Source organism: Dermacentor andersoni, chromosome 1 (genome assembly GCF_023375885.2).
Source record: "Dermacentor andersoni chromosome 1, qqDerAnde1_hic_scaffold, whole genome shotgun sequence".
Taxonomy (NCBI): Eukaryota; Metazoa; Arthropoda; class Arachnida; order Ixodida; family Ixodidae; genus Dermacentor; species Dermacentor andersoni.
In genome coordinates this window covers 335,895,608-335,923,238 of record NC_092814.1, presented here as the reverse complement: position 1 = coordinate 335,923,238, position 27,631 = coordinate 335,895,608, and the positions used below count along the sequence as shown (strand labels likewise).

At 44.0% G+C, this 27,631-nt stretch overlaps 1 protein-coding gene across 2 annotated transcripts in view; it reads right to left on the bottom strand.

Annotated features, from left to right (window-relative positions):
- Positions 1 to 27,631, bottom strand: part of Ogdh (oxoglutarate dehydrogenase Nc73EF) — a 104,121-nt gene that overhangs the window by 30,133 nt on the left and 46,357 nt on the right. For both annotated transcript variants that reach the window (XM_050166593.2, XM_055063901.2), the window contains exons 11-17: positions 26,627 to 26,806; positions 20,853 to 21,005; positions 17,572 to 17,674; positions 14,378 to 14,648; positions 11,939 to 12,066; positions 8,445 to 8,623; positions 526 to 597 (exon numbers count right to left, since the gene is read on the bottom strand). In XM_050166593.2, coding sequence (XP_050022550.1) covers positions 526 to 597; positions 8,445 to 8,623; positions 11,939 to 12,066; positions 14,378 to 14,648; positions 17,572 to 17,674; positions 20,853 to 21,005; positions 26,627 to 26,806 — 1,086 coding nt within the window. The remainder of the gene's footprint in view (positions 1 to 525; positions 598 to 8,444; positions 8,624 to 11,938; positions 12,067 to 14,377; positions 14,649 to 17,571; positions 17,675 to 20,852; positions 21,006 to 26,626; positions 26,807 to 27,631) is intronic.

Below are 27,631 nucleotides of genomic sequence, written 5' to 3'. Positions count from 1 at the left end.
AAAAAAAAAGTACAGCCCTTGCATGAGTGTCTACGGTACCTTGCATGTCAGTAACCACTAACCATAGCTCTAACACTTGAGAAGAGAACCCATATGTCAATCCCAGATAGTATTCCTTGTTATTAATATGAATGCAGAAGGATGATTCCAAGCTTAATGCCCTAGCCATGAACTCAGCCACCTAGAATTTCTATTCCCAAAAATGTGACCTATTACTGCACATAAGGTTCAAAGTGCATTACTAAAGTATCTTTCTAAAAGAAAAAGAAAAATTATATTATATATATATATATATATATATATACCTGCCTGACTGTTTTGAATGCATGAAGTAAAAGAAAAAACTGCAAGAAATATATGTTTGATTTCATGAGTACCAGCCATTTCACGAGCAATTTAGAGAAACTGTGCTTTGGTATTTATTGCTGCATTGATATTTGCTATATTTATCGCCAAAGCAAAAAGCACAACCTGGATCTTACACGAGAATTATATGGTATATTGTGAATCCTTGACAGTACTCACTGGAAAGACGTCGGATTCTTCACTGCAGAGCTGGAGGAAACGTTCAGGCCTGCCGCTTGAGTGCTCAGGACCCTGTGTAAATTTAAAAAAAGATTATCTGAAATACTCTACAGTGGACTATGGAGGGGGCAGCAAAGGAATAATGGGGCATCACATCAGAATTTGTACGCAACCTGAGAAAAAAAAAACTAGCACCAGGAAGTTGCACCATATTATAAAAAAAATGCATGTTGTCTACAAAATGTTTCCCAATTTAGGTGTAAGGCAGTGATGTCTGGAATATTATTCAATAATCCAATAGCCGGAGGAAGTGCTGACGACTTAAAAGCTAGTGTCTAGTTATCCCAATTGAATTACAGCGCAAGTGTATAACAATGTACAACATCGACTAAAACCATGTCCACTATGGTTCAAGAGAGAAATTTACGAATTGCTGCAATGACAACAGGTGACAAGGACTGCCGGTAAACAGTACAAATTAATCTTTTTACTAGGACAGTCAAAGCTTGATATAATGAAAACAAATATATTAAATTATCAGATATAACAATGTAAAAAAATATGGTTGTCCATGCTTTATTTTCATGGCGTAGTCCGTCTCCTGCTATAACGAAACTGAAGATGTGGGAGCTGACACGGCATCGGTTATAATGGAGCAAATTTTCGTTTCCACATGGCTCAAAATATGCAATATGGAAGCAAAGATCTAAAACACAGTCACTGACTAAGTTTTCAGGTGGCTTGCTTTTCAGACCTATGCGATTATGCTGACTTACTGGAAGCAATGCCACCTACCCCTAGAATCAATGTTAATGGCAACCTAAACTTCTTATGTTACATGGTGTGCTACTCAACTTCTCAGACATTTTGAAAGTCTAAAAAGATGCCGTATCATTGAAGATCGTTATCCTTGGAAAGTAATATGTCATGGGTAAACTCAGTGAGTTGCATTTCAAAAGAGTCGAATTTCTGAAAAATGTGTTGATAGGGAAAAGGGAAATAAATTTTTTTTCCAAGTGATTCATGACATTGGAGGCTATTATGTGCTCTAGGAGCTTAGGCGAGATGCAGGTATCAGTAGTTGGATAGTAATAAACAGGGGATGCACTACTGGCCGATTTGAAAGAGGGGTTACCTCAGCTCTTTCCCAGTTGCTTGAGGAACCTGTCTATGCTCCAGTGTTGTGAAGCTGGCACTAAGTTTCTCATTATGCCACTTCAGCTCTGAAATCCCCCCCAAAATCTATACTGAATCTCGTCAACCACTCCAGGCAAGGGGAATCGTTGCCCTCCACTTTCTGGACTCAAGGTCGAGTGTGGTCTGTGGTCATGTGGTAAAAATAAGGTGGCGGTGGTTACCATCTCCGTGTCCAGCTACAAGAAAAATTCAGCAACGGATGGCACAATGGCTGGCGACGAGCTACCCATCGGTAATTGAACACGAGAACACACACATGGGCTAGACTCGCAGCCAGTAGTTTAGGTACACGTGTGGCCCCCTCCATGTCTAAAAAATTGGTCGACGACTGTGCTCAGCAAGAGATGCAATAGCGACTTGAACTGTCTCTTTGAAGCTCCTAAGCACTCGACATTCATAACACGTATGCACATCTAGGCCAGCAGCTTGGCTTGGTTCGACCACAGCCAGCAAGCTAAGTTGCTGATCCAATGCGACCACACCGATTGCGTGGTTCTGGATTACCGACGGTGCAATGCAATTGTTTCCGTGCCATGTACAGGTATGGCAAGGCACCGATAGGCCATCAAAATTCACCAAAGACCATTTGCTAGCCCATAGCTGGCATCACGCTTCCATTTCTTTCACACAGACATGATCTTAACTTTATTTTTCCAATGTCAACGTGTCTGCTGATAATGAATATTGGATATAACAAAGGCATTTCCATATCGGATGCAACTTTGTTGTAATGAGGTTTGACTGTATTAAGTTAATCATGTTACTAGGCTTTGAATAAACCACAAGATTTCAAGTACAAGCATTAGCGATGTTGGTGTACCGACTACGTACCATCCAAAACAGAATGTAAGGCAACTTCCTCCGTCTCTTTAATTAGGCATTCTAAAAAAAAAAATTCTAAACAACTACGTTTCCTAATCATGACTACTAAAGAATTGAGGCAACCACAGCCATTTAAGTACCGTAGTTCAAAATTTATTTTAGTTCGGGCTAAAAAAGGAAGATCTCATCAGCAATTCAACGAGAACACTACCACCTTTTTACCACATGACCACAGACCACACTCGACCTTGAGTCCAGAAAGTGGAGGGCAGCAATTCCCCTTGCCTGGAGTGGTTGATGAGATTCAGTATAGATTTCGGGGGGATTTCAGAGCTGAAGTGGCATAATGAGAAACTTAGTGCCACCTCCACAGCACTGGAGCATAGACAGGTTCCTCAAGCAACTGGGAAAAAGCTAACGTAACCCTCCCCCCCCCACCCTTTTCAGATCGGCCAATAGCGCATCTCCTGTTTATTACTACCCAACTTCTGATACCTGCATTTCGTCTAAGCTCCTAGAGCACATAATAGCCTCCAATGTCATGAATCCCTTAGAAAAAAATTTCCTTTTTCCCTATAAACACATTCTTCGAAAATTCTACTCTTGTGAAATGCAACTCACCAAGTTTACCCATGACATATTACTTTCCATGGATAACGATCTTCAAATATACAGCATCTTTTTAGACTTTCAAAAGGCATTTGATTGCATTCTGCATAACCACCCACTCATAAAATTAACTTGCTGTGGCTTACTTTCTAACTTAATCAACTAGATTGAGGAATTCCTTAAAGATTGTACTACACAATCCATCTCAGCCAATAACTGTCAATAACCACCAATCATCACTACTACTCCTAACCTACATAAATATCTCCTTACTCAATAAAAAAACAGACTTTTCATAGACAATTGCATAGTATACTTGGCCATCCAGAGCCCTTACAATAACACCATTCTGTAGGATGACCTTAACACAATCACATAAAGGTGCAATAAATGGCTTATGCCCCTTAACTTATCAAAATGTAAACTAATCTCATTTTCTCATAAACGTGGTATCATCCACCACACCCTTGTCCCTATAAGCATTGGCATTTCCTATAAGTACTTTGGGATTCATATGGTACCATCATTATCATGGGTACTGCACATCAACTTTATTTGCTCCAAAGCTTCCAGAACTCTTGGGTACCTCTAACGCAATCTGAAGTCTGCATCCACTGAAATAAAAAAAAAACTAGCTTACCTCACCTTCGTCTATCCAAACCTCGAATACGCATCATCAATGTGGTATCCCTGACAAACTTGTCTAGTAACTTATAAGCCATACAAAGTCACACTGCTTGCTTTATCACCTCACAATACTCACCCCAAAATCAGCATCACAATTCTAAAGCTGTCCCTACGTTCCGACACTCCAATTGCACTGTCATATTGCCTGTCTATGTCTCTTCATCGTGCATGCTATCATTCGAAATTAAGGCACACATTATTGAAACCACCTAACCTAATCTCAACTAATCCAATTGCACAAATACCTAAATGGCCAAAAATTCACACCTGATGACACAGTATCAGGTTCTGACCACACACCTTTCAGGAAAAAACTGGATGATAATTTCACACCAATCCCAACTTGAACCTGAATTGTATATCTTCTTTTTGTTGTGTTAATTTGTTTTATGAACGAGAAGAAAGGAAACCGAGGACCCAACTTTTGTTAGGCATATCATAAGCCAACAAACAAAGACACCAAGGTCACCATAGAGTAAATTACTTTTACTTATTAACTGAATTAAAGAGATGATAAATACATGGAAATGAAAGTGGATGAAAAGCAACTGGCCACAGGTGGGGTATGAACCCACGTCTTTGCATCACGCGTGATGCTCGTGATGCTCTTACCAATTCATCTGCTGCAGCAAGAAGCTTTCATGTGCCCACTCGGAGAGAATCGTTATGGCATGAGACGACACGGACACATGTCAAGCTAGTGATGTCCGAGAGATTTGCATTGTCGCATTCCTTCTGTGTAGTGTTTTGAGACAGTGACGAGAAACCAAAATGAAACAGAGTTTGTGAGGGACTCCGGAATATGATGCCGCAAGCCTGCAGCCATTCAACAAAAAGTTGACGTGTCATCCAGGCGTTCCTATTACAGCCGTAGCGGACGGGAAGCTGTTTACAGTTCTTGAAGCAGCGCGGTGACTTGCTCTTCCTGATCACGAATGGCCGTAGCTTGCACGAGCCGTCCATGCTGGCTGCAAGCAGCACCGACACACGCACTTTGCTCATTTTACCACCGTGGCATGAGGTTCCACGAAGCGCGAGTGTCTTATTCGGCAACACTTGGCGAAAGAGACCAGTTTCGTCTGCATTGAAGATTTCTGCAGGCGAAAACTTCTCAGTGATCTTCGGCCACTCCTCAGAAAGCCACTGCTGCATCTCCTGGATGCTGACAGCCCCAGTTTCGCCTGAAATGGCCTTTCCTACAATGCCGTGGCGGTTTTTAAACCGTTGCAGCCACCCAGTGCCACTGAAAAAGTTCTCTTCGCCAAGAGCCGTAGCAAACCATTTGGCCTTTTCGATTAGCATCAGGCCATCCACGGGAATATTTTTCGCTTAGATTTCAAGAAACCACGTATAGAGTGCCTTCTACACTTTGTCAAAAGCAGCAGGGCGCACACGACACGCTCCCGAGAGACTTTCCTCACCTGCTTTAAGCTTGATGTTCTGCTTGTTTTTTAACAACGTACTTAAAGTACTCCGCGGAATGCCGAATGCGTCTGCCACGGAGGACTTCTTTTCTCCATTCTCGACACGCCGGATTACTTCAAGCTTTCTTGCAAAATCCAGATTCTTCCTCTTTTTTATGTCTGCGGATGCCATAGCTCACCAGATGACGGCAATCACACACGCTACACACGGCACGTTGAAACATAGGTACGCACAACAAAACGTGCGATGCGCAGATGGAGCAGTCCGAGCAAAGCCTGTTCGAGCGGCAGTCAACGGGGGCTGTGAAGGAACGACAAAGGGAAAAGAAAGAAGAGAGCGGGGAAAAAAGATCGGCGGAATATGCTGTCGAAGGCGCTGTGGGCGCAACTGCCGCTTCGCTATGCTTCGTTTTTTGAGCCCTCTCTGGTTCTCTTGTCTCCCCTGGCCCAACAGCGACCGTGCCGACCCCTCACTCTCTCTCTCCCTTTTCCCAGGAAGCGCGGCTTGGAAACGTTGCCGCGTCTCTATGCCGCGCACTCTCTTCGCTGAGCTCCAATGCCCTTGCCCAATGCACACGCCGGCGGTAGAGGAGGAGCGAGAGAGCCCGCGCCGGTGGGGTGCAAGAACGGGGGAAAGGTTCTGCGTCTCCGTCGCTAGGCGACTGCCGTGCATGCACAGAGGAGGAGCCTGCTGACTGACTGCGGAAATGTTTTCCCCTGAGGACCGGACACGAATGTCTTTGGGAAAAGTGCACCTTCCACGGGCGTGGCGCGGCGTTAGATATATCGAATGTCCGACGAAAATGGAATTCGATATACTATGCAATTGTCCTATACTTTTACATAGTATTTTCAAGGGGGTAATCTGTGTGTTCGATATAGCCGATAATTCGAAATATGCGGGTTCGATATATCCGGGTTCAACTGTACTCCAATATTCGATTTCGAATCAATAGCAGCCATTTGAATAGTTTAATTCGCGAACTGAATTTCCAATACCATTCAGTTTCTCAAATATTCAAATTTTAACATATTTGGACCTTCGGTGAATGGCCCAGTGGTGGTCAGTGCCTCTACATGCGCAGCATTCCCACGGCACGCAATCTTTATCAGTGCAAGGTTTGACCAGGTCAACCAGACCGATCGAAATGATTAACGCTACACGAACAGAGGGCACAACAAAAGAAGCACGTGTGGAAAGCACGGAAGCATGTGTGATGATCGGCCCAGGCCGATCAGCGACCGGAAGGCATGATGATGGCATCGAATATGCGAATTCAGTGTTCACGCAAGTAGATTCACGCAGTCTGGAGCCTTCTACCCACATGCGAGCACACAGACTAAGTTGGCACACAGTAGTTGCCAGCTTATCAACCGTGGACCTGAGTGCTGCATTAGCAGCAGTCAGGCTGCCATGGCGGGTGCTCACTACTCTCGATTGCAGGCACCTCGTGCCTTTTCTTCTTCCCATGGAATCTAGCCGCCGGAAAACATATACAGTCAAACCCGGCTATATCGAACTCGCAAAAAAACGCCTATCAGTTCGATATAGAGCATAATTCGATATAAGCCTGCTAAATAATTGGATGTCATAAAAGCACATACCATTTATAAAATCACTTTATTGACGAAACTAGCTTAGTTTCGCATAAGTTAGTCCTGCATTTTCTTCTGCTTGGGCAATTTCGCTGCCTGCGACGCACGCACTTCCCCACGTTGTCTAAGGAGTCCGAGCAGCTGAGGCCGCAACCTTCCGCATTCGCGCAGAAGCACCGGACTAATGCGAGTGCACCAATCACTTCGGAGGATGTGGGCAAAGGACCGTAGTAGCTTTCCTCAACGTGCCTACTTTCATTTGTGCTCGGTACGATGTCGGCGATGTAGACTTCGTTTCGGGATCTACCGTCGTCGCGACACCATCATCTGCACTCACAAACTCGTCCACCGTTGATTCGAATGTCCCGGAAATTTTGACAGCTCGCTCCAAACTTCGGCAACACCGGCAACGGCTTCGTCGCATTCATCAGAATTTACAGTCATCACCGAGCACGCGGAAACCGGCACGTATGACGAACGCCTCGTACACGGCCGTGCGTACGCGTCGGGCGCCATGGGCACCGGGTTGCGAGTCTGGCCACTTTAGCCCTAATCGTGCTGAGAGTGCTCCTCGGAATCTTGCACGCTACGGGGATATCGCGTTCGACGCGATTTACGATTTCGATCTTCACGACGAAAGGCGAATTCTGCCGCTTCATCACGGCAACACTGCGGGAGAAGGCCCGCAAGGCGCAAACACGATAAACCAGAGAAGCAGCCAGACAACTCGCACTTTCGCCATCTTGCACGTAGAGCGCACAAGAACCTCTGATTGGCTGTCTGAGCAAGCGCTGTAGGCGGGCCAGGATCATTTTTTGCTGGGGAGTGTCGATAGATAGTGATCTAAAGAAAGGAAGGACGCTTGATTCTGCAACCCGTGAGGGAGCACGGCGAAGCGTCGTCAGGGGAGAGGGAGTGGGAAGTGAAAGATGATAGAGAAAGAGGGAGGATAATAGACTTCACTATGCGCGACAGGGGGAGTGTCGACGGCTCGCCCGAACAGCCCGAGGCAGCGCGGTCACGGTAGGGAGAGCGGTTGGATGGAGCCGCGCCGCCGGGTTTCCCCGATACCGCGAGGGAAAGCCAACTTCTGGGGGCACTTTTCCGCCGCTTGACGTTCGATATATCGGGAGTCACTGCAATATTTGTTCGATGTAAGCGTAATTTTTGCTATATATACTCATTGTAACTATATCGTGACCAGAAATTGTTCGATATATAGAATAATTCGATGTAAACGGGTTCGATATAGTCGGGTTCGACTGTACAATCACAGTTTGGCGATGTAATGAATGTCGGTTCTGATAAGACCCTGTTTTCAGGGAACGTATTAACTGGTAAGCGTAAATGAAATGGATCACTTTTCGTGTTCTTGATCACGAACATTGCAACAGGAAATTGTACGAAACAGGATCATATCAACGAGGTTCTACTGTATACTAATTTGGTGTTCCCCTAAAACAGTGGACTGTACTGTGCTATGCTCAAGAAGCGATGCTATCCTTCGCTCAGTGGAGCTGAGGAAGAACAAGTTGAATCCTGGCCCAATACAAACGATCATGCGGGACAAGTAGTGCTGCATACCATGCCCTCCATGCCATGAGGCAGAAGCATGACGAGGCCACTCTGCCGGACCCACTTGGCTTGCCCGCTGCTGATGAACTGGTCGATGATGCACTGGGCAGTGTTCATGAAGTCCCCAAATTGGGCCTCCCACATCACCAGCGCATTGGGGTTGGTCATCGAGAATCCCAGCTCAAAGCCTGAGGCGGAAAAGTACAATTCATGGGAGCAAGAGAACAGAGAACAAACACCAGAAAACAAGAAAAGATCTACGCAAGAAGACTGCAGGAACTAACAAAATTATGCATGTACAGGATAGACCACTCTTATGGAAACAAAGAGAGCTCTATACCATCAATTGCCGCCGACATGTGACATGAAGGCCTGCAGACTACCTTTTTATGCAGAGACGTCTGCCTGAAGGTTCGTATGAGAGACTTTTTCTGATGAAGTTAAAGAAATGTAGCAATTCTATTCGCTTTACTACTACTATTTCAGTGTTCACTTTAACTCTTTCGTTACCACGACTACAGAAATCGATCAATTTGATCATAAGTTTTTCGTCGCATGCTTACACATTTCTATTGGAATTATACTAGCAACATTATGCACCATCCAAAATGATGAGTGAACCTTAACTATTTGTGATTTGAAAATTTTTGGCACGTAGGAAATAAACATCCTACTAGAAGTATCGTAGAAACTAGCCGCCAGTGCTCCCTCCTAGCACTTCTTCAATAAAAAAGACCTCAAACTTGAACTTTGGCCCACTCTGCAACAATTTTTAAATGACAGCAGCTGTGAAGTTGGCCGAAGTTGGTGAAGCTGCGAAGTGTGTAAACAGAAGCTTCCCTCGGGTTGTCAATTTTCTGATCCAACGTATGACTGAACGATGTCTCAAACAACGGTAGATGCTCATCAGCATGTTATTTTTATTGTGTTCAACTAATATCAAGTGCCACTTTATTTTCCCCATTGTGGATCGCTTTTATCCATCAGCGCTTATACAGAGTATTACAAATTATTACGAGCAATCCTTCCCGTCGTGTGGGATTTTCACTTACACAAGAACACTCAATCAACATCAAGATTTCAGACCGACCTTCGACAGAAGCTTGACCTTATGCGTTACTGTATAATATTGTGCAACACTCCACAATACTGCATAACACTGTACAGAAACTGAACAAAGCACATGGAGGCTCAAGGTGTACAAGACCAGCTTGATTGCACAGAAGAAATGATCGAACACAATAATCAAGCACGAGGAGGCTTCTGCATGCTCCCTGACCCGACAACCATTGTTGTGCAAGCCTAAAGAATTCAGAAAAGCACAAACCAGGCGCCTCCTGCAATGAGTAAAAACAAATGCACCCGGTACAATAGGAACTTACCTGTTTTCACATTTGTTCCGCATAGCATGGGCGTCACTATGTCTAGTATTCACGCCAACAAATATTCATAATTTTAGAGCGCAGCTCTCAGGCGGCCGTTCCTGCGGCGAGCAGCGGCATCGTACCTCGTAACCGAGCATTGGAGCACAGCGAAAGATGAGAGCGAATGCGGAGAATAGCTGGCGATGAAAGACGGCAAGAGCGAAGAGGGTGCAAGGAGGAAAGCGGAGGTGGAGGGCATGGCGAAAGCGTGAAAAGAAAAACGCAAGACGTACTATGGTGACGATGGCTACGAGATGGCGCCAAAGTAGCATGCTTCGTTAGGGTGCCTCAACGCGCTCGCTCGCATCTGCTCTGTTCTCGGCGGTGTGCGAATCGAGGCGCTATTCGTCCGTCGCTTGTTCACCAAAGCACTGCATGAGCGGAGGTCTGTCTACGGCGGCTGCCGTGAATCGTGCCCACAAGTTGCCTATCGTGGCACATGGGAGTGCCTGGAAAGGCCTTCACCTATTACTAGCCCATACATAACTGCACGTCCACTCATGTTAAGTAGGCAGTGGGAGGCATGGCTTGCGGACGAGGGAAAGGAGAGCCAAGTGGCTCTCCTGGACCAAGCCCAGAGAGCCGTTTGCGCCAGTGGAGCCCTGGACTAAGGGCCCAACTACGCTCACCTACTTTTCTTTTTGAAAAATAAGGTTTCTTTCCTTCCTTCCTGCCTATCGAGATCTTCCGGTTAGCAAGGCAGTCGCACCACACTTCGCTCCGTTTGGAACATGCAGCACGAGGCAGACTGTCCGCACCAGCCAATATATCGCGAAATGAAAATACGTAGAGAGCTGTGCTCAAATTTTGCATTAGCAAGTATTGTAATTGTCAGTGAATTTTTTTCTCCATGATCTGACTTACAAAACTTTGGAACTAGAAACTAGACTCACATTTCAGATATTTTTTTTTTACCCTCAGTACTTATACCAAAAATAGCAAATTATTAATTTCATATGTGTTCCTTGAGGTGCTTCTTTGAAGTTTCACATAAGAATTTTCAAAAATTGTCTGTGCAATTATGACTGCTATATATACATTCAAAAATCCAGTGATCAGGTCATAACTTTATGTATTGCAACCTATGGGGTGATCATTTTTAAGTTTTCTGGAATTTATAAAGATCATTTGTAGCAGATAACATAATTCTTGTCCTTGAGCTGGATTATACGAAGAGGCAGACATTGCTGGCACAGCAAATAGAAAAACATAGTCAACTAATTAACAAAACAATAACCAATTAACTTGATTGCATTACGGCATATATTACAATTTACGAATTGCAGTTGGTGAGTTTCGAGATATTATTTTCCAAAGTGTGGGATGAAATACCCGGGCGTTCCAGTTACTTTTGTGCTTGAATACATAAAAGAGTGTTTTGTTAAAAAAGAAAGTGGACCAATAGTGCATCTTTACGGTGAGTTTGATGGTGCATATTTCCAAACTGGTGTCATTCTGGTAATTCATTACAAGTGGATATGCCTTGCAAACTCACCGGGTACAATTAGTAAATTGCAATATGTGCAGTAAAGCCATTAATTAGCTAATGATCTTTTTAAACAAGCTGAATATGCATTTCGATTTCTCATGCAAGCAATGTCCGTCTCTCTGAATAATCCAGCTCAAGGACTAGAATTATGTTGTCTGCAACAGACGATATTTAAAGATTCTGAAAAACTTGAAAATGATCACCCCATAGGTTGCGACTACTACGTCTTGAAATAAAATGTTAAAACATAAAAGTGCCGAGAAGGAGCACATTTCCAGCAGTAACGAAAGAGTTAACCCTTTCTGGTCTGAATTTTTCAGATGAACTGAATTGTTATATTACATGCATTTGAATGACAAATGACCACTCGAAAAGATGTTCACGGGTTGGGCTTCCAGACCAGGACGACTCATGTGGGTTTCCTTTGTAGCTTCATTCAGCTCTCAGGTGGATTACAATTTTTTATTTCATGCCTCTACGACCAAGCATGTACAGACTGGGAATTGTAACAACATCTGAGCAGTGCACAAAACATACAAATGCACATATAAAATATATTGGGGAAACAAAGTGCGCGTAAAAGAGCTTACCAAGTACACCATACTCGGATAGGGAGCTGTTGCAGACGGTGTAGGGTGCCTGGTCTGGCCAAAGATGACACAGAGGCCGGTAGGTAGTCTTGTCGATCGTCTGGTGGTGCAGCACATGATGGCGGTGACTATCGAAATAGAGGCAGATTATCTCAAAGCCTCGAAGGCAACAAACAATAGAATGTGGGCTGAATGAGTGCAGAAGGGAAGCCGAAAGCATAGATTTTCTGTTAATCATCACTATATAAAGTCCACAAACAATGAAGCCAAGGAAAGCATAGGGGAAATTAGCTGTGGTTGTAGAAAATAATGAAGAAAAAGGAAATGAAAGTGGACAGAAAGATAACTTGCCGCTGGTAGGAGCCGAACCCATAACCTCCGCATTACACGTTTGTTGCACCACCAATTGTGCTACAGCAATGGTCACCAATCCGGCCACTATCTTGGGTATATATGTCTACTATAGATCTACACCTAGGACTGTTAGCAAGCGCCACTAGGGGCCTTGGTGGGTGGATGTGGACCATCTTTGTTTTGCCCAATGGCGTCGCGCAACATGTGAAATTAGAGAGCAGGAATGTGGCTAATAAACCTTTGTATGCTACCTAATGGCATCAAGGCAGTCAGATTCAAGACCCTCACTATGAATGAACGAGAGAAGAAGGGAAACCGAGCAGCTCGACTTTTTTTTGTTAATCATGACCATATAAAGCCTACAGATGATGAAGTCAAGGAAAAGATACCCGCCTGCCATGGCCCTGAGTGATGCTGGCTAACACTCCTGGGTGTAAATCTAGTAAACATAAATTACCAAGATAGTAGCTGGATTAATAGCCATCGCCATAGCACAATTAGTATTACAACGCACGCATAATGCTGAGGTTGTGGGTTTGGCTCCCACTGGCGGCAAGTCATCTTTTCATCCACTTTCAGTTCCCTTTTCATTTCTTTTTCTATGTTTCAGTTTTAAACACAACTAATTTCCACTGTGCTTTCCTTGGCTTCATTGTCTATTGGCTTCATTTGGTAATGTGGGCTGAAGCAACATGCACTCAACATGCGCTCGAACACTTTTCAAGCCAGTGTTTTTTGGTTGTGGATTGCGTCGATTGGCGGTTGTAGAGATGAATGCAACAAGAATGCCAGTGATAGGGGCACGCAGTCTGAAGTTATTCAGACGAGGAATTTCAGAATACAAGAAAAAGAATGCATACTCTCAACTCAAATTCTGTACGTACGGTCTTCTGTCCCCATTTCTCTCCCCCACTGCTGTAACACCTCACTGCTAATGATGAGAGCCCGAAGTGCCTACGCTGCAGAAGTTCGCACTCTATGGTTGCCTACATGTTCCATGTTCACGGATTCCAGTTATTACGGTGTGCTGATGATGCCGGTTGAGCAACCTGGGACTGCGCAATGCATCTTTTCTTCAGTTCAACTTTAGTTCAGTGCAGCACCGCAAACAACTAAAAGGAAGTGGCAACAACGCTGCATTGAGGTGAGGAACCTGCACCACAAGAATGTGCAAGGCAACACAGCAAGGCAAGGCGAACGTGCAAGCGAGGCTACAAGGCTGATCAGGAGCATAAAAAAGCGAGAAGAGAAGCGTTTGTGCTCAGAGGCTGGAGGTATGCCACCATACCAGAGGCGAAAGAACAGCCAGTGCTCCTACCTAGTCTTGTGGTTGGAGTAATTTTTTTTTTATGGCTGTATCTGTTTGTGTCAATATAAAGATTATAGAAAACAAGAATAAAATAAAATTATTAATCTATTAAGTTTTTTGCTGAAATGCAGTGGTTATCTGCAACTTAGTTTTTAACCAATCACGGAGCAACAAGTTGTGACATCGACAAGCAACAAGTTGGTTGTTCGCAACCAACTTGTCGGTTGCAAACAACAACAGTCGCTTGCCAGCAACAAGTTGGTTCTGGCAAGCGCCGGTGGGCAATGATGCGGTCAGCAAAGATGTAGCGATTTGTTCAAGTGATTAAAATATTAAATATTTTGAGAGTGCTGCTTTGTCCTACGCTAGAAACACCTCCAACTGTCAGTCTACGCAACCTGCAACAGAAAGATGGTGGCTTCAAAAGTGTTCGAGGGCCCCTTAAAGTAACCTTGGGCTGCATTGGCAAATTTTCATTGGCTAATTGCGCTTCATGATGCCCACCATGGCAATTATTTGAGCATGGCACTACTACGAGGCAGTGGCACCCTTCGTCTTTTGTTTTGCACCTTCCTGGCTCACTAAGCCTCTTTGCACGGTAAGGGTGGCTTTCTTGGTATTGTAGAAGAATGATTTATTAATGCTACAGCTTATTTTTCCCTTTTGTATCCCTTCAAAAGCACTTGCTTGAGTAGGGATGCTCGAGAAATCCTGCCTTCCCTCTGGCACTGAAAGCTGATGCCCTATCCATGATAAGGGGGCAAAGAGGGGCGCACCTGAACGTGCCCCGTTCAACATCCTGCCCACTGAGGCGTACATGGATGCCCTCCTTGAGCAGGGAACCAAAGGCCATGGCTTCGCCCAAGGCCCAGTCGACCGTCTTCTGCTCAACCATCTCAGCGCGCGCCTTGAGGATACGCCGCAGGCCCGGGTGGATCTTGAAGTTGCCCGGCGGGGGCGAGCTGAACGCCGTGCCTATGTGCTGCAGGACGTCTTCAGGCACACCCGTCGGGTCAGACTTGATAGGATCACGTTCCCCAAAGAAACCTGCATTTCGTGTCACTAATGATTACCGGACCCACAAAGACGTGCACTAGTTCTGAACATTTCTGGATTCCAAAAAGAAACATGGTGACAGCTTGCTATACCCATTTTTTGCTATTTCCAATCAGCCATCGTGGAAGCTAAGTCTGTTCCAATCGAGAGTACTGAAATCTATTTATTTATTTATTTACAATACCTCAAATACCCCTGCTGGAGAAGTTTCTCATGAGGAGTCTCACGAGTATACAAATTAGCAGAAACAATACTACTGCAGCATTGTGCAATACTTATACTAGCACACAACTTTTTAAGCAAATGGAGGAAAAATGTACAACGTCCCGCTGCATACGATACTTAGTGCTATAATGTGCCCATTACTTGGTGTTTAAGGAAGTACATATTGACAATGACACCCCTTGTAAGGTTTCAACACTGGATAACCTGGCACAGTATGAAATCTAACACCGCTTTACTAGGCACGTGGCACTAAAGAGCAGTTTGTGATAATGCTGAAGCAACTTTAATGCCACAGCCAAAGAGGCTATACTTAACATTAATTTGGCTAATCTTTCTCCATGAAGGCCGGCTGAAAAGACTGTTGCATTTGCTGTGTCATATTGTGTCCTCAGGCCCAGTCACCAAACACTCAACCAGCAGTGCAGGACTCGGCGAGATATCAAGAGAGCCTGAATGAGATACCACGTAAACTAAGTCTATGAGTAGGACTGTTCACCAAGCCTGGTGAACCTAACTCTGAGCACTGCACCTGATGAAAACTTTATGTGGCAGCACAGCCAAAACTATGTGTGCAAGCTTGCACGTGCGGAGCTTTTTCTTTTGAGTTACTATGCCAAGTAGTGCCAATGTTTGCTGGCAGTTTACAAGACCAGGAAAACCAGACATGGATACCACAAGGCCAGAAAACTAGGAACACAAGAAACAAATCTCTTTCCTAAGCAAGGTTTTCATTTGTTATGAAATAAATCATGAACGAAAAATAAAAATAAGCGGTACAGTTTGTTTTACAGTACGTGGCTTCCAGTTGCTTACATCTGCAGACTACATGCAGATGTGCAGTAAAAACGTGTGTGCTTCGGTTCCATAGCTTTCACTGCACCACTTCCCACTTTTCAACATGGGAAGAGGCAGCCCTTTTTGCCCCTGAGCAGAACAGGTGCTACACAAGGTTGTTCGATTTATCCAATGGCGAAAGGCACATCGTTAGTCGGACTGTGGTAGACCATTAATTGCCAGAGCCAAGTGTAATGCTAATCACTGTCAGCGTATCTTAAGAAATATGTATGGTTAACAACTTAGCAGAGTGTAAAACACTTTGGGAAGTGGAACAATGGAAGTGGTTGCATGGCGTGCTGTTTTCTAAACGAGATTTATAATGGGGGGCCAATAACATTTTGCTACCTTAATGATGTGCAACGAGTCAACCGGGCTCCAAAGTTAGTGTTTCGCATTGAAGTTACTGGCAATAATTACAAATGAGTGCAAGATGTGAATGATGCAAACTTCAATTTCATCGAGCAAGGGTTCGAGTGGAGCATGAGGTGCACGGCGCATAAACTGCAATGATGACAAATGAAAAACCAGGAGTGGCGAACTTCACCGCTACAGTTAAAGTTAAAACCTGGGGTTATATGCGCCAACACCACAATATTATTATGAGGCACGTCATAGTGGAGGGACTCTGGATTAATTTTGGCTGCCTGGGGTTCTTTAATATGCACGAAATGCACAGCACAAAGGCATTATTGCAATTCGCTCGTATCGAGATGCAGTTGCCATGGCTGGGATTTGATCTCACAACCTTGAATTTAGCAGCACAACGCCATAGCCACTAAGCCACCACAGCGAGTCCCTCACCGCTACAGTAGACTTCCGCTGATTGGACTCCAGTTAATTAAAGATTTTTTGGTTGATTCGATCCCAACTGAAGGTCCCGGACACGGCCCATGCATTTCTATGGCCAAACTTTCATTGTTTCGATCCTGAAATTGGCCTTTACCACATAATTCAAACTTCACCTATCTGCATGCATGTGCCTGACCCCTATGGTGACCCCATTGGCTACCCTTTAGTGGCAGTTACAGTGAAGACGTCCAGAGATTTATTTTACTTCTAAAATGAAAAATCTCTTCTGCACAACTGTGCTTTGGATCATGTGAAAGCTGTTTAAATGACAACCATGTGATTTGCTCGTCCGTTTCTGCAGGGTTGCAAGAAAGGTCCTCACTAATAGAAAATTATGTGACAGCCATTGAGTACGTGTATTATGAGGTATATTTCTACAGCAGCACCATCATGACCTATGCTAAGCAATGTGCAACCGGAGATTATCCAAGGCTTCTATTTGATCTGAAAGCCTCCTTGAGCGAGCTCTTTGCCACACTAGTACAAGGAATACAGAACTGGAGCACAAATGACATAAACAACAAGTACAGGGGCAGTACATTGGAACTTCTGCCAGAGAGAAATGCAACACAACAAATGGAGGACCAATGCATCTCCAGGATGATGATAGCGCATTTCAGGTTTTGGTTTTACTTTCACTTTTAACAGAACCAGGTTTTCATTCTTTTCACTCTTTTGGCACAGGCTCGGCATAATTTTCCACTAAAATGCCACTTTGGAGCAGGATGGTGCATAGGAAGGCTCTCGGCGCAATCTGGCACAGTTGATACAGCTGTTTCACCACTGATAGTACAAATGCACTACATAGCACACCCTCTCTACACTTTCAATAAAGCTGCTCGGCTATACAGAAGGCACTGTAAGTGTGTACACTATTGATATACTTTCTCAATTGGGACAGGTGGTGTGAACGTCCAAAGCTAGTGTTTGGCATTGAGGTCAGACAAAATGCCTGCTGAAGAGATGGGAGAGAGCAGAAAAACAAAGCAAAATAATACTGCACCACTCCAGGGCGAATCAAGCCAGTCACGGTTGTAGGACTTGTCCTCTTTCTCGGCGTTCTTGTAGGCCTCTGCCAGGATGCTTTCGTACCGCTCCTTTTCCTCCTGCATAGTTGAAATCAAGGTCACCACTCCAGAACCACTGTTAGGAACAACAGTGGCTTATGTTCAAAGATGCTGATTGATTAACCCTTTGAGAGTCACCACCAAACATGTACAGCAGCAGAAATAAATCCCAGTACGGTCACGGCCATACACGTACGGCCGCATCTGAATGTACGAGAAAAATAAGCCCTTTTGGAGCAAAGTGGCAACTGTACCTGCTCCAGAGGTGCTGCATAACTTCTGGAAAAAATTTCTGTTGTGCTGCTGCACCCCCCCCCCCCCCCTCGGCTTCCACCAAAACTGATTTATCGCTTCGCTCTGTGGTGTCTGCCACTGCGGTAGTTGGGAGTATTTCCGCTTCGCCTAGTTTACTGCAAAATGCTCACACCCGCACTTGCGCACTTTATAATCAGCATTCTCGTGCATGTCTTTTTCAATTAAGGGCGTCGGCAAAACGGATTTCTATCACTTCTTATAACTCAGAAGCATTACTGCGAGATGCTCACTCTCATGGCTTTACTGCAGGGATGCGATTAGTTTGTTCACAGGCGGGCGCTCTCAAACCAGCAATGCTGTGTGTGTCTTTTTGCGAGGTGCATGAGGACTACCAGAATCTAGTCTTGCAATCTAACACATGATTGCTGCAGGTTTCTCATTAGCTTCGTTTTTATGACAAGTGCAAACTGCTGAGCTTGCTTGCAGGCGCTCACATGGCATGCCTCACTTTCGCTATGGCTGCGCGTCCCTGGGGCTGTGTTATTGTCATTTTGCATTCTTCTGGCCCTTCATCATTGGTTCAGACATGTATTGGAGGCTGCCACACCCTTGCTGGGATGGCAAGCTCGGCGCAGTACATGATAAATAAGGAAAATGAAATGGAACATTTAAAAATACAGGCCCTAGTTGTGCCAAAGTTATTTTAAAGCACAAAAATAAGTGGTGTGGATATTACTACATCAGTTAAAAGTTATTTATGGGAGTTTTATCCATGTACAATAAACCATGAATAAAAGTGCCGACATTTAAAAATTTTTTTGCTTTACTGTCAGCTAAAAAATTTATTCACTAGTCTTTTTTCTCGAAGTAAGTCATTCTGAAGAATTTAAATCTGCAATAAAAAATACTTGAACCTGGAGAGATGCATTTTCAGATAAAGATGTGACCGTCAGAGGGTTTAATAACCAGAGCTGTGCGAATATTTTACAATTTGGAATACCATAGGCTTTTTCATACTCATATTCGATGTGAAAACTATATATTCGAAACTTTCCGTATATTCAGCTTGATACGAATATTCTAAACAAATTTATAACGTTGACTGATGAATGTGCGGGCACAAACGCAGTCCTTAGTGTCCTATCTAATCTGTGTGTCTTAATTTGGGCTCAATCTTTTGATCATTTTGTGCTGCTGGCGAAATTTCGCCTGTACAGCACGCTCAGCCACTGTACAGCTTAAATGTGCGGAAAAGCCAGCCTATCATTAGCAAGGGGCATGGGTTTGCAGACAGCGAGAGTGCACTTAACAGCACAACAAAAGGGGAGGGGGGTGACTACGCAAAAGAATCCAAATGCAATAAGAATGCTCTTTCCAGAAGTACAGGTCCAATGGGCCGGTCCTCAGCAGCAATGCCCCAATCCTAAGGCTTATTGCTTGACACTTGACAGCAAATGCAATGAAGTGACAACTGGCACAGGGTCACATACTGCTGTGTTTACAGGCATTTGATGCTATAATAAAGCACAGGTTAACGAAAACGGACAGCTAGTGGGTATTACTCAATTTCCCAAGTTAGCACGGGTCAACTACACAATCACTTAGTATAACAGCTTACTAGTCTGTTTTTTTACCGATGTAACTGCAATGTTCCAGACTGTTAAAATAACCAAACTTGCTAAAAGTGCACGTGGATATCATTATTAAATATTCAAAGCTAAATATTTGTATTCGATTCATATTAAAAAATTTTGATATTCACATACCCCTATCAATAACTAAATAGGCCTGACTTCAACAGAGAATTCCAGAAACAGCCACCTATATTAAGCAGTTTGCGCAGAATTGATCGGACCTCCAGCCTCAACCACAGAGATTGTGTGTCCTAATGAAAACTACAGAAGCACATTGCACAAAGTTTAGCTTATGTCTCACATTTCAGTTAACAGCACAGCTAAGCATTACTGAAGCCATGTGCTTCACATAGATGCTTCGCTTCAAGCAGTTTATACAACTTAAATCAAATAGCGCAACCAGTCACAGGCGCGCTCCTGCTCATTCGTGACCTTGTGCAGAGCTAAAAACACATGGCTACTGATAGCCGGGCCTTGCATGTACCCAAAAAATCTCGCTGCTCTGTTTGCTGCTGCACGACTACCCCATAACTGGTCTTCCTAAACTCAAGACCACTCATGGAGGTAAGGCACGTACAGGTAATCAAATATGGATGTGTCCATGCTCGAGTACTGCCAAAGCATCTGTAATATACAGTACACCCTCACAACAAAATCCGTTTTATTCAAAATGTCATTTTATTATAAGTTTCTCATGGTTTTGACTGCAGGGCATGCATCTTGACTTGATTATTCAAAGTGGGGTGGCACCTGTCACTGCTTGGAACAAAGCACAAAGGAAAACACGAGGAAAGGCTGCTCAGTGCAGCACAGTCAATGACCTTTTAGCTTTTCTTCCATCAGTCTGGAGAAGCAAAGAGTACTGCAATGGCTACTCTGCCACATGGAAGCAGCTCCTCAGAACTGCCTTTATTATGCGACTACAAGTGACAAGACGAAGCTACTGCATCATGTATGTCGGAGAATTTCACCACTATCCTGTCACGACTATGGAGTGCTGCTTTGTTTCGGTGTTCCCATGCTGTTGGAGTGTGCTCCCCACAATGCTATGGCTCTTTTTAAAGGCCTTGAGACTTATTAGAAAAGTACCACTAGTCCATTTGCTGCCCCAATGATTTTTGTTATAAAACGAGTTTATTGCACATTTTTTTTTCATCTACAATTCCACAACGGAAACACCAATGACTTTGCAAGACTACAAAGTATGCACCTCTTGCCAGGTGACGATACTAGACCATGAAAGTTTGTGTAAAATGGGCAATTCCACTTTACACCCTCGCCACTTGCAAGTAGAGGACTACAAGCTGTCAAGAAGGAAACAACAATACCTCAATCTCCTTCTCAGAGACAACGCCTTCGTCGAGCAACTTGCGTGAGTAGATGTCGAGGAGGGTTGACTGCTTGCGGATTTTGGTGTACATGAGTGGCTGTGTGAACATTGGTTCGTCCACCTCGTTGTGGCCATTGCGTCGGTAGCCCACCTGTGATCCAAGCGAGAGCAGATACAAAGCCGGCAATGTGTTACAGTAGAAAGTGGTTCAGGCAGCATACTAAACACAGAGATTCCTAAATACACTGTTATTTGGAACAGTATTAACCCCCGGCAGCGAGAGCCCTAACTAATGGCAAATACAATGTCGGACTAGAGTGGAAAAATGTTTTTTTCTCAGCATCAGTTTAGCAGAGAGAGAAGACTTCATAAGAGCAAATTGCAATGAAAAAAAAAAAAAGCTGAATTTCTTTTCCTCCACGGTTATCCACCATTTTCTAGCCAGACTGCTATAGCAGTGGCAGCACTGCACAATGTTGCAGATTTCGGTTGTTTTGCTCATTTGAGTTAATTTTCTGCAATTTCTGCAATTTTTCTCCAGAATGCAATTCTCTTGTTATTCAGCAATAAACCAGCCACAGCCACAATTTGTAACATCACAAGAAATTGCTTCTTGTTTAAGTGTTAAGGAGGCAAACTTTGCATAAATTTTTGGCAAGTTAGTCTTTTCAGTGGTTTACAAATGCTTAGAGAATAGAGTCGCAAGGCCAAATGCAAAGAATATTTTTACAGCTGACAATAATGGGTGCCAATGTTTCACAGTTTCAGTGCTGGATCACCTACTCTGTGCTAGGAGTACACAATTGTTTGTGTGATGTTACATTGTTTTCAGAAACAGGCAAAAATAGATACTGTATTTTTCAATCTATAAGTCGCACCTCCCACTTCTTGCGAGTTACGAAGAACAGAGTGGCATATAAGCTGCACCGGTGTACAACATGGAGCTATTTTAATTTTGTCAGCATTATGAAATTCAATTATGCATGATTGTACACTCATCACAAAATGCCGTACTTACTCCATTTCAGGGCACTAAATTTCCGTAAACAAAATTTTTATGAGCCGTAAATTCTAGCAGAAAAACTTCAACATTTGGTGGATGCAGAAAACCAGCAGTTAATGCACTTCACTCAAAGCCATCGGAGGCCTCTGATGATATTCTGAAGGCCTCTGAATAACTTATTAGATGCAGGCACACCCCCGGCATTATGTCTGTGGTGTAACATGCACGTGAATAACATGTGAACGATTCCAACAGGCTGCCCAAATCTGAACATGCCTACAAAAGTGAAATGGCGATTAGAAGCTGGAAGCACTGAGAGTTCTCTCACAGGCAACTGATAATGATAACCGAGTGGTGCTTCTTGTAATGGGTATATCCCACGTGCCACAACGTACAATACAAAACTGTCGCACCCTTTTCTTATTTATTGTGTCAGTTCTATGGGTTGAACCTTTTCGGTGAGAAAAATTAAACTAACAGCAAACCAGTACCCGTAACCACCAATTACACAGGCACCCATATCAGGGAGGCCAAGCTGTTACCTGTTACCTCGTCACGGCAGCTTGGTGCACTACTCATTCGACCACTGACTACTCGTTGACCCAAGCAGGTAGAAAAATGGTTAGATACAAACATACATATTTTGATAGATTGAAACATATGTATCCCCGGAAAGCATGTGAGATACCTTAAGAATGCTACCAGATTAAAAAAAAAAACGCTCTCATTGGTCACGCCAGCATGCATGGTCTTGTGCATATACAGTCGAACCCGTTTATAACAAACTTGATAGTTCCATGAAAAGTGGTCATTATATCTATAGTTCGTTATACATGAACTCAACCTTAAAGTGCTTAAAGATTAACTGCACTGAAGCTAGCGTCAGCAGTTACAATTCGGTAGAACTATAGGCCCATTTAAAACGTCCATTTAAAGAACGAAATGCAGCATTGTGTAGCTCTCAAAACGGCGCCCTGTTCTCATCACCTGTTTTCAAAACTGCAAGCGCAGCCGCCATTTTTTATTCGGGAGCTTGTGATATATTTTACTACCAGCGGGACATGACAGTATTCTGCACATGAGAGCGAAGTGTCCTAGTTGACAGGAAGCGTAAACTTCGGAAACTACTGTGGCCCACCGCTATTCCGCGAGGTCTCGGGCACAATAGTCTCGACATTACGACTGCACGTCTGTCACAGAAGAGCCGTAAAATTATGTTACCTATGTTGCTTCAGGCAGAAAAAAAAAAAGCGATGTCCGAAAGGTAAAACGTCACCACAAACCGTTATCAGCAATCAGCAATGCATAGACGAAGCGCTGCTGAACCGTGATCTACTGATAATGGCGTAGTAACTGCCGATCCTTTGCAACGTTACGTCACGGCAGCGCGTGATGCAGCGTTTTCACTGACTCGGGCTGCGTTGACATGAACGTTTGAGTGCCCGTTGTACCCATGACGGTAATACATAGTTGTTCGTTCCAAATCGTTGAAACATTGAAACAGGTGTGATGAACATGGTGCCGCACGGACAATTGCTTAAGAAAGAGAGTGACGCTGTTGTGGCATCCGATATTGCAACAGTGCACGCATTGCACCATGCTGTTTATGCTGTACATGGCACGCCTTCTCCCTGGAGACGTGCCTTGGAAATGCATGACCACGTTTGACTTTCTTTGCAGCTTTCAAAATCCATGCGAGGCAGTCGCTCGCAATCATCTTGAAGGCCATATCATCAACTAGTGCTTGGCGCATGCTGCTGTGCACCCAGTTTGGTCGCACTTCCATGCTTTGGCACTTTACCTGTGCCCTCTTTATACTGTGACCGGGTTCAAAGCGTTGGTTGTAGTAGTACTGAGAGTTTAAAAATGTTTGTTATATCTGGAAGCAGTTTCCATAGGGAGGTTCGGAAAATATTAAATGCACTGAAATGTGGTTACTATAACCAACAGATCGTTATATCTGAGATCATTATATGTGGGCTTGACTGTATAAGTTGCACCATTGTATAAAACGCAGACAAAAATTTTTGGAAAAGGACTTCGCTTATAGTCCAGAAAATACTGTACTTGCATGATATCAGCTGCACAATGTATGTATGCAGGTTCACACCAGTACACACTGTGCATGTTGAACCATTACTGTTGTACAGTTAATTACAAAAGTTTTCAAAGCCCAGAAATTGTGAAAATTTGATTTTCTAGCAACATCACCACTCATCCTAGAATTCAGGCAAGTAATGTGGTAGTATGTTCATATTTGCCTTAGGCATCAAAGACAATCATCCCAGAGTCATTAAGGTATGCTTAAGGGATGCAGGCTACAAATCGTTTAGTCAACATCCAACTGTGTGCTTCAAAAGCTTCTACGGTTGGTAGTATTTTGTACAGAAGAACCCCGTTCATACGTTTTGGAAAAAAATGTGGGGAAAAAGCATACTAACTAGCAACACTTATGATCTGAAATCACTAAAAACTTCAGCAGACTCACCTAAAGTTATCTATGTAATACAAGCTCGCTTGCCACCGCAGAAAGCCGCGAAAAATTGGTCCAGGACCGATCCCTCCCACGACACACAAAAGCTGCTGCTGCGAGGCAGCTCTCACGGCGTGTGTTTTTCTGCTAGTGTGTATGCGCCTTAAAGACACTTTATAAGGCGGAAGTTGTGTTGCAGTGAAGCCACACCTTAAGGCAAAATTTGTGTACGTATATGGTGGGGTAACTTCACGGCTAAAGATTCTAGGAAAGAACATCACCTTATGTTCAAATAAATATGGTACTGACTGTTTTTTTTTCTGCATCCTCCCCACCAAGTTCTGTTACAACTAGCAACTCAAAATACTGTGCTCTTGTCCCACTATCCATGTTTGACAATATACAAGTTGGGGTCTCGATGGCTTTTCTAGTGGATAATATAATATCTGCTAATTTTCAACTACACAGGGTGCATGCAATATTTTTATGCTCGTTATTATCTGACTGAACTTGATATTGGAGAACCTCATTAATACATCCAGTTGTGGCCACTGCTAGAGAAACACGGGAGCTGTGGCATCACTCTATGGAGAGCCCCACCAGTGGCGCTTCATCAAGTCTTGCGGCGCACGCGCAATCAAAGCGATTGGGTTTGCTATGGCGAGTCGTCTGCCAAGACTTCATGAGGCGCAGTTGGTGGCCCTCCGCAGAGGGCTGTCACGAGCGCCCTTGTTCCCGCTAGCAGTGGCCGCGCCTGTACCTCAGGGGGACGAAGTAGTATAACTACTCACCAAACAGCAGTATGCACTAACCAACAAATAGAAATTAAGCTGTCTTTAGGTGCTACGTTGCCAACAACAACAAAAAAATGTGATGCTGCAGTACATGTTGCCTAAAATACGCACTAAGAGTTTTCTTTCCTTTTCTTTTTTTTCCTTTTTTCCAATGCTGTGATAAACGATTCCAGCCCTTTCTTATAACCATGTGATGAAGGACAGGAAATACCAAGCGGCATTTCGAAACTCTGGTAGGGAGCACAGACACAGTGGAGAATGTATCGACTCGTCCAGCTTTCCATGACACATGTGTATGCATTTGTACAATAATGTACTTAGTCAGAATTGGTGCTACTACTTCGAATATGGTTCCCACTGCTGTTGCATGCACGACATCGCCTACTAAACGCAAGCAATCCTTCCACTGAGATGCTTGCAGTATATATGGCGTTTGTTTGCAAGTAGACTGCACCCGCAATTCATGCAAGTGTTTGCACAGCGAGTTATCTTCATGTCCATGCTGCTCCTGGCTCTGCGTGCAGCACATGAGTGTGGGATGAAAGTTTGTTAAGCCAACACAATAGAGAATGATGGCATGTCTGCATTATCGCCTATTAAAAGTGCGTAGTACACTTCCGATACCCCTACAGATAATGTCAAGCAAATACGCGAAGATTCTTATCTTAATATGGACGGATCATAATGGCACAACCGTAGGGGGCTAAATTCTTTGCCAAGGCTGCCGCCACACCTGCTTGCATTTCCTATGTTTACTGTACAGCCATGACTGCGCCCATGCCAAAACCAGAATCATTGATAGACTGGTTTCTGCACTTTCCAAAAAGGTGGAAAATGTTTTGCGGCACAGCACAGCATCAGCGATGCCGCGAGTTGAGGCAGTGCATTCAGCCTCTTCGTAACAGAGTGATCAAAATATGGACTAAGATCAACAAATACATAAGCCTCTATAAAGACTGCGTCAGGATTGGCTGCTATTACATCTAAAGCGTTAGTACCTTTTAAGCATGTACAGGCACCGACAAAAGTGGTATACTCCACGCAGCGGGAGCTGGAGCAACGGCAAACTGCATTGCAATGCCATCTACAGGCAGCATCTGGGATCGAGACAGCCAATGGGTACCCTTTATTATCTGCAGGCATGTCGCTTGACTCGTGTCAATGTTTCATGCTTCAGCTCGCCAAAATGACGAGCGACGCCGCTGCAGTAGCAATCTGCGAGGAGTATACCACTTTTGTCGGCGCCTGTATATATTATTGAGGTTTAGTTACCTTGTTTTTCTTTACTCTTTTGTAGCTCACTTGTTTTGATACTTCTTTTCATACATTTGCATGGCAGCCTGTTTTCTGCACATTCTCTCTCTGTTTCAAGTAGCATGTTTGAAGCTTCCTGACACCCCTGCTCATTAAAAAAATTTTTATGAGCATTCTGACTACTGCTGTTGTAGCTTGTCCATGACTAAAACTGTCAAGTAGGTACAGCTTTATGCCAGCACTCTTACCAGGTCAATGACGCAATCCTTCCCGTAGCGACTGCGCCACTCAGCGGCCACTGTTGAAACGTGCACGACAGCTTCAGGATCATCGGCATTCACATGAAAGATGGGTGCATTGACGACACGAGCAACATCCGTGCAGTAGGGAGACGAACGTGCCACCCGGGGATCAGTGGTGAAGCCAATCTGCATACAAACACCATTTGTTACATCACTCTAATGGTTCACTGAAACCTGATTGCTGAGACTGTTTAACGACTGCTTTCCTAACACAAAGCCTCATTGTTAGAACTGTTCAGAGGCCCTCTAAGTATGCCCCAACACGATGATGACATGAAGTAACAGCCTGAAGCCACCATTTTGTCGATGACAGTTCATGCAATATATGAACAGGAAAAGCAGGATTGGTTGACTGATTTGTTCTGTGTCCGAAAGCTGCACAATGAGGAAAGAGCAAGCGGCCAGCACAGCTTGAAGCAATTCCGTCTACACACGTGCCCACACTACTTTACGTAGTCCGCGAGGGATGGCATTACTGCCACTGTGCTTTGTTACTGAGATTTCAAGTTAGGCTACAAAACACAGAGCACAGGGGCAATGGCAGAGCAGGATGTGAGTCATGGCTGCAAGTCAAGTCAGCTACTGGCAAAATCATCCGGACTGCACCTCTCTCTGTGTTCACATGAACCCAGTCTTATCGAGTCAGAAAGCAGTGCCATTGCTCCAAGTTAATGCGGGCCATGCATGATGCTGAGGTAGACTCGGCAATTATGGCTGCGATAATTAACAATTCTGTACTAGCTATTTCGCTTTGTGTTTCGTCAGTGGTCTGAGACGCACTCTACCTTCACTATAGCCAGGATCAGCCAGTTGTAAGCAGTGGATAATAAAGAAATAGAATCAAGCAAAAGGAACTGCTACATTATACTGCCCCATTACATACTTCTAATGTCTTTGGTCTCGATCAATGTAAAGCATCAGGTTGTGCAAACACACAGATTATTACATCAA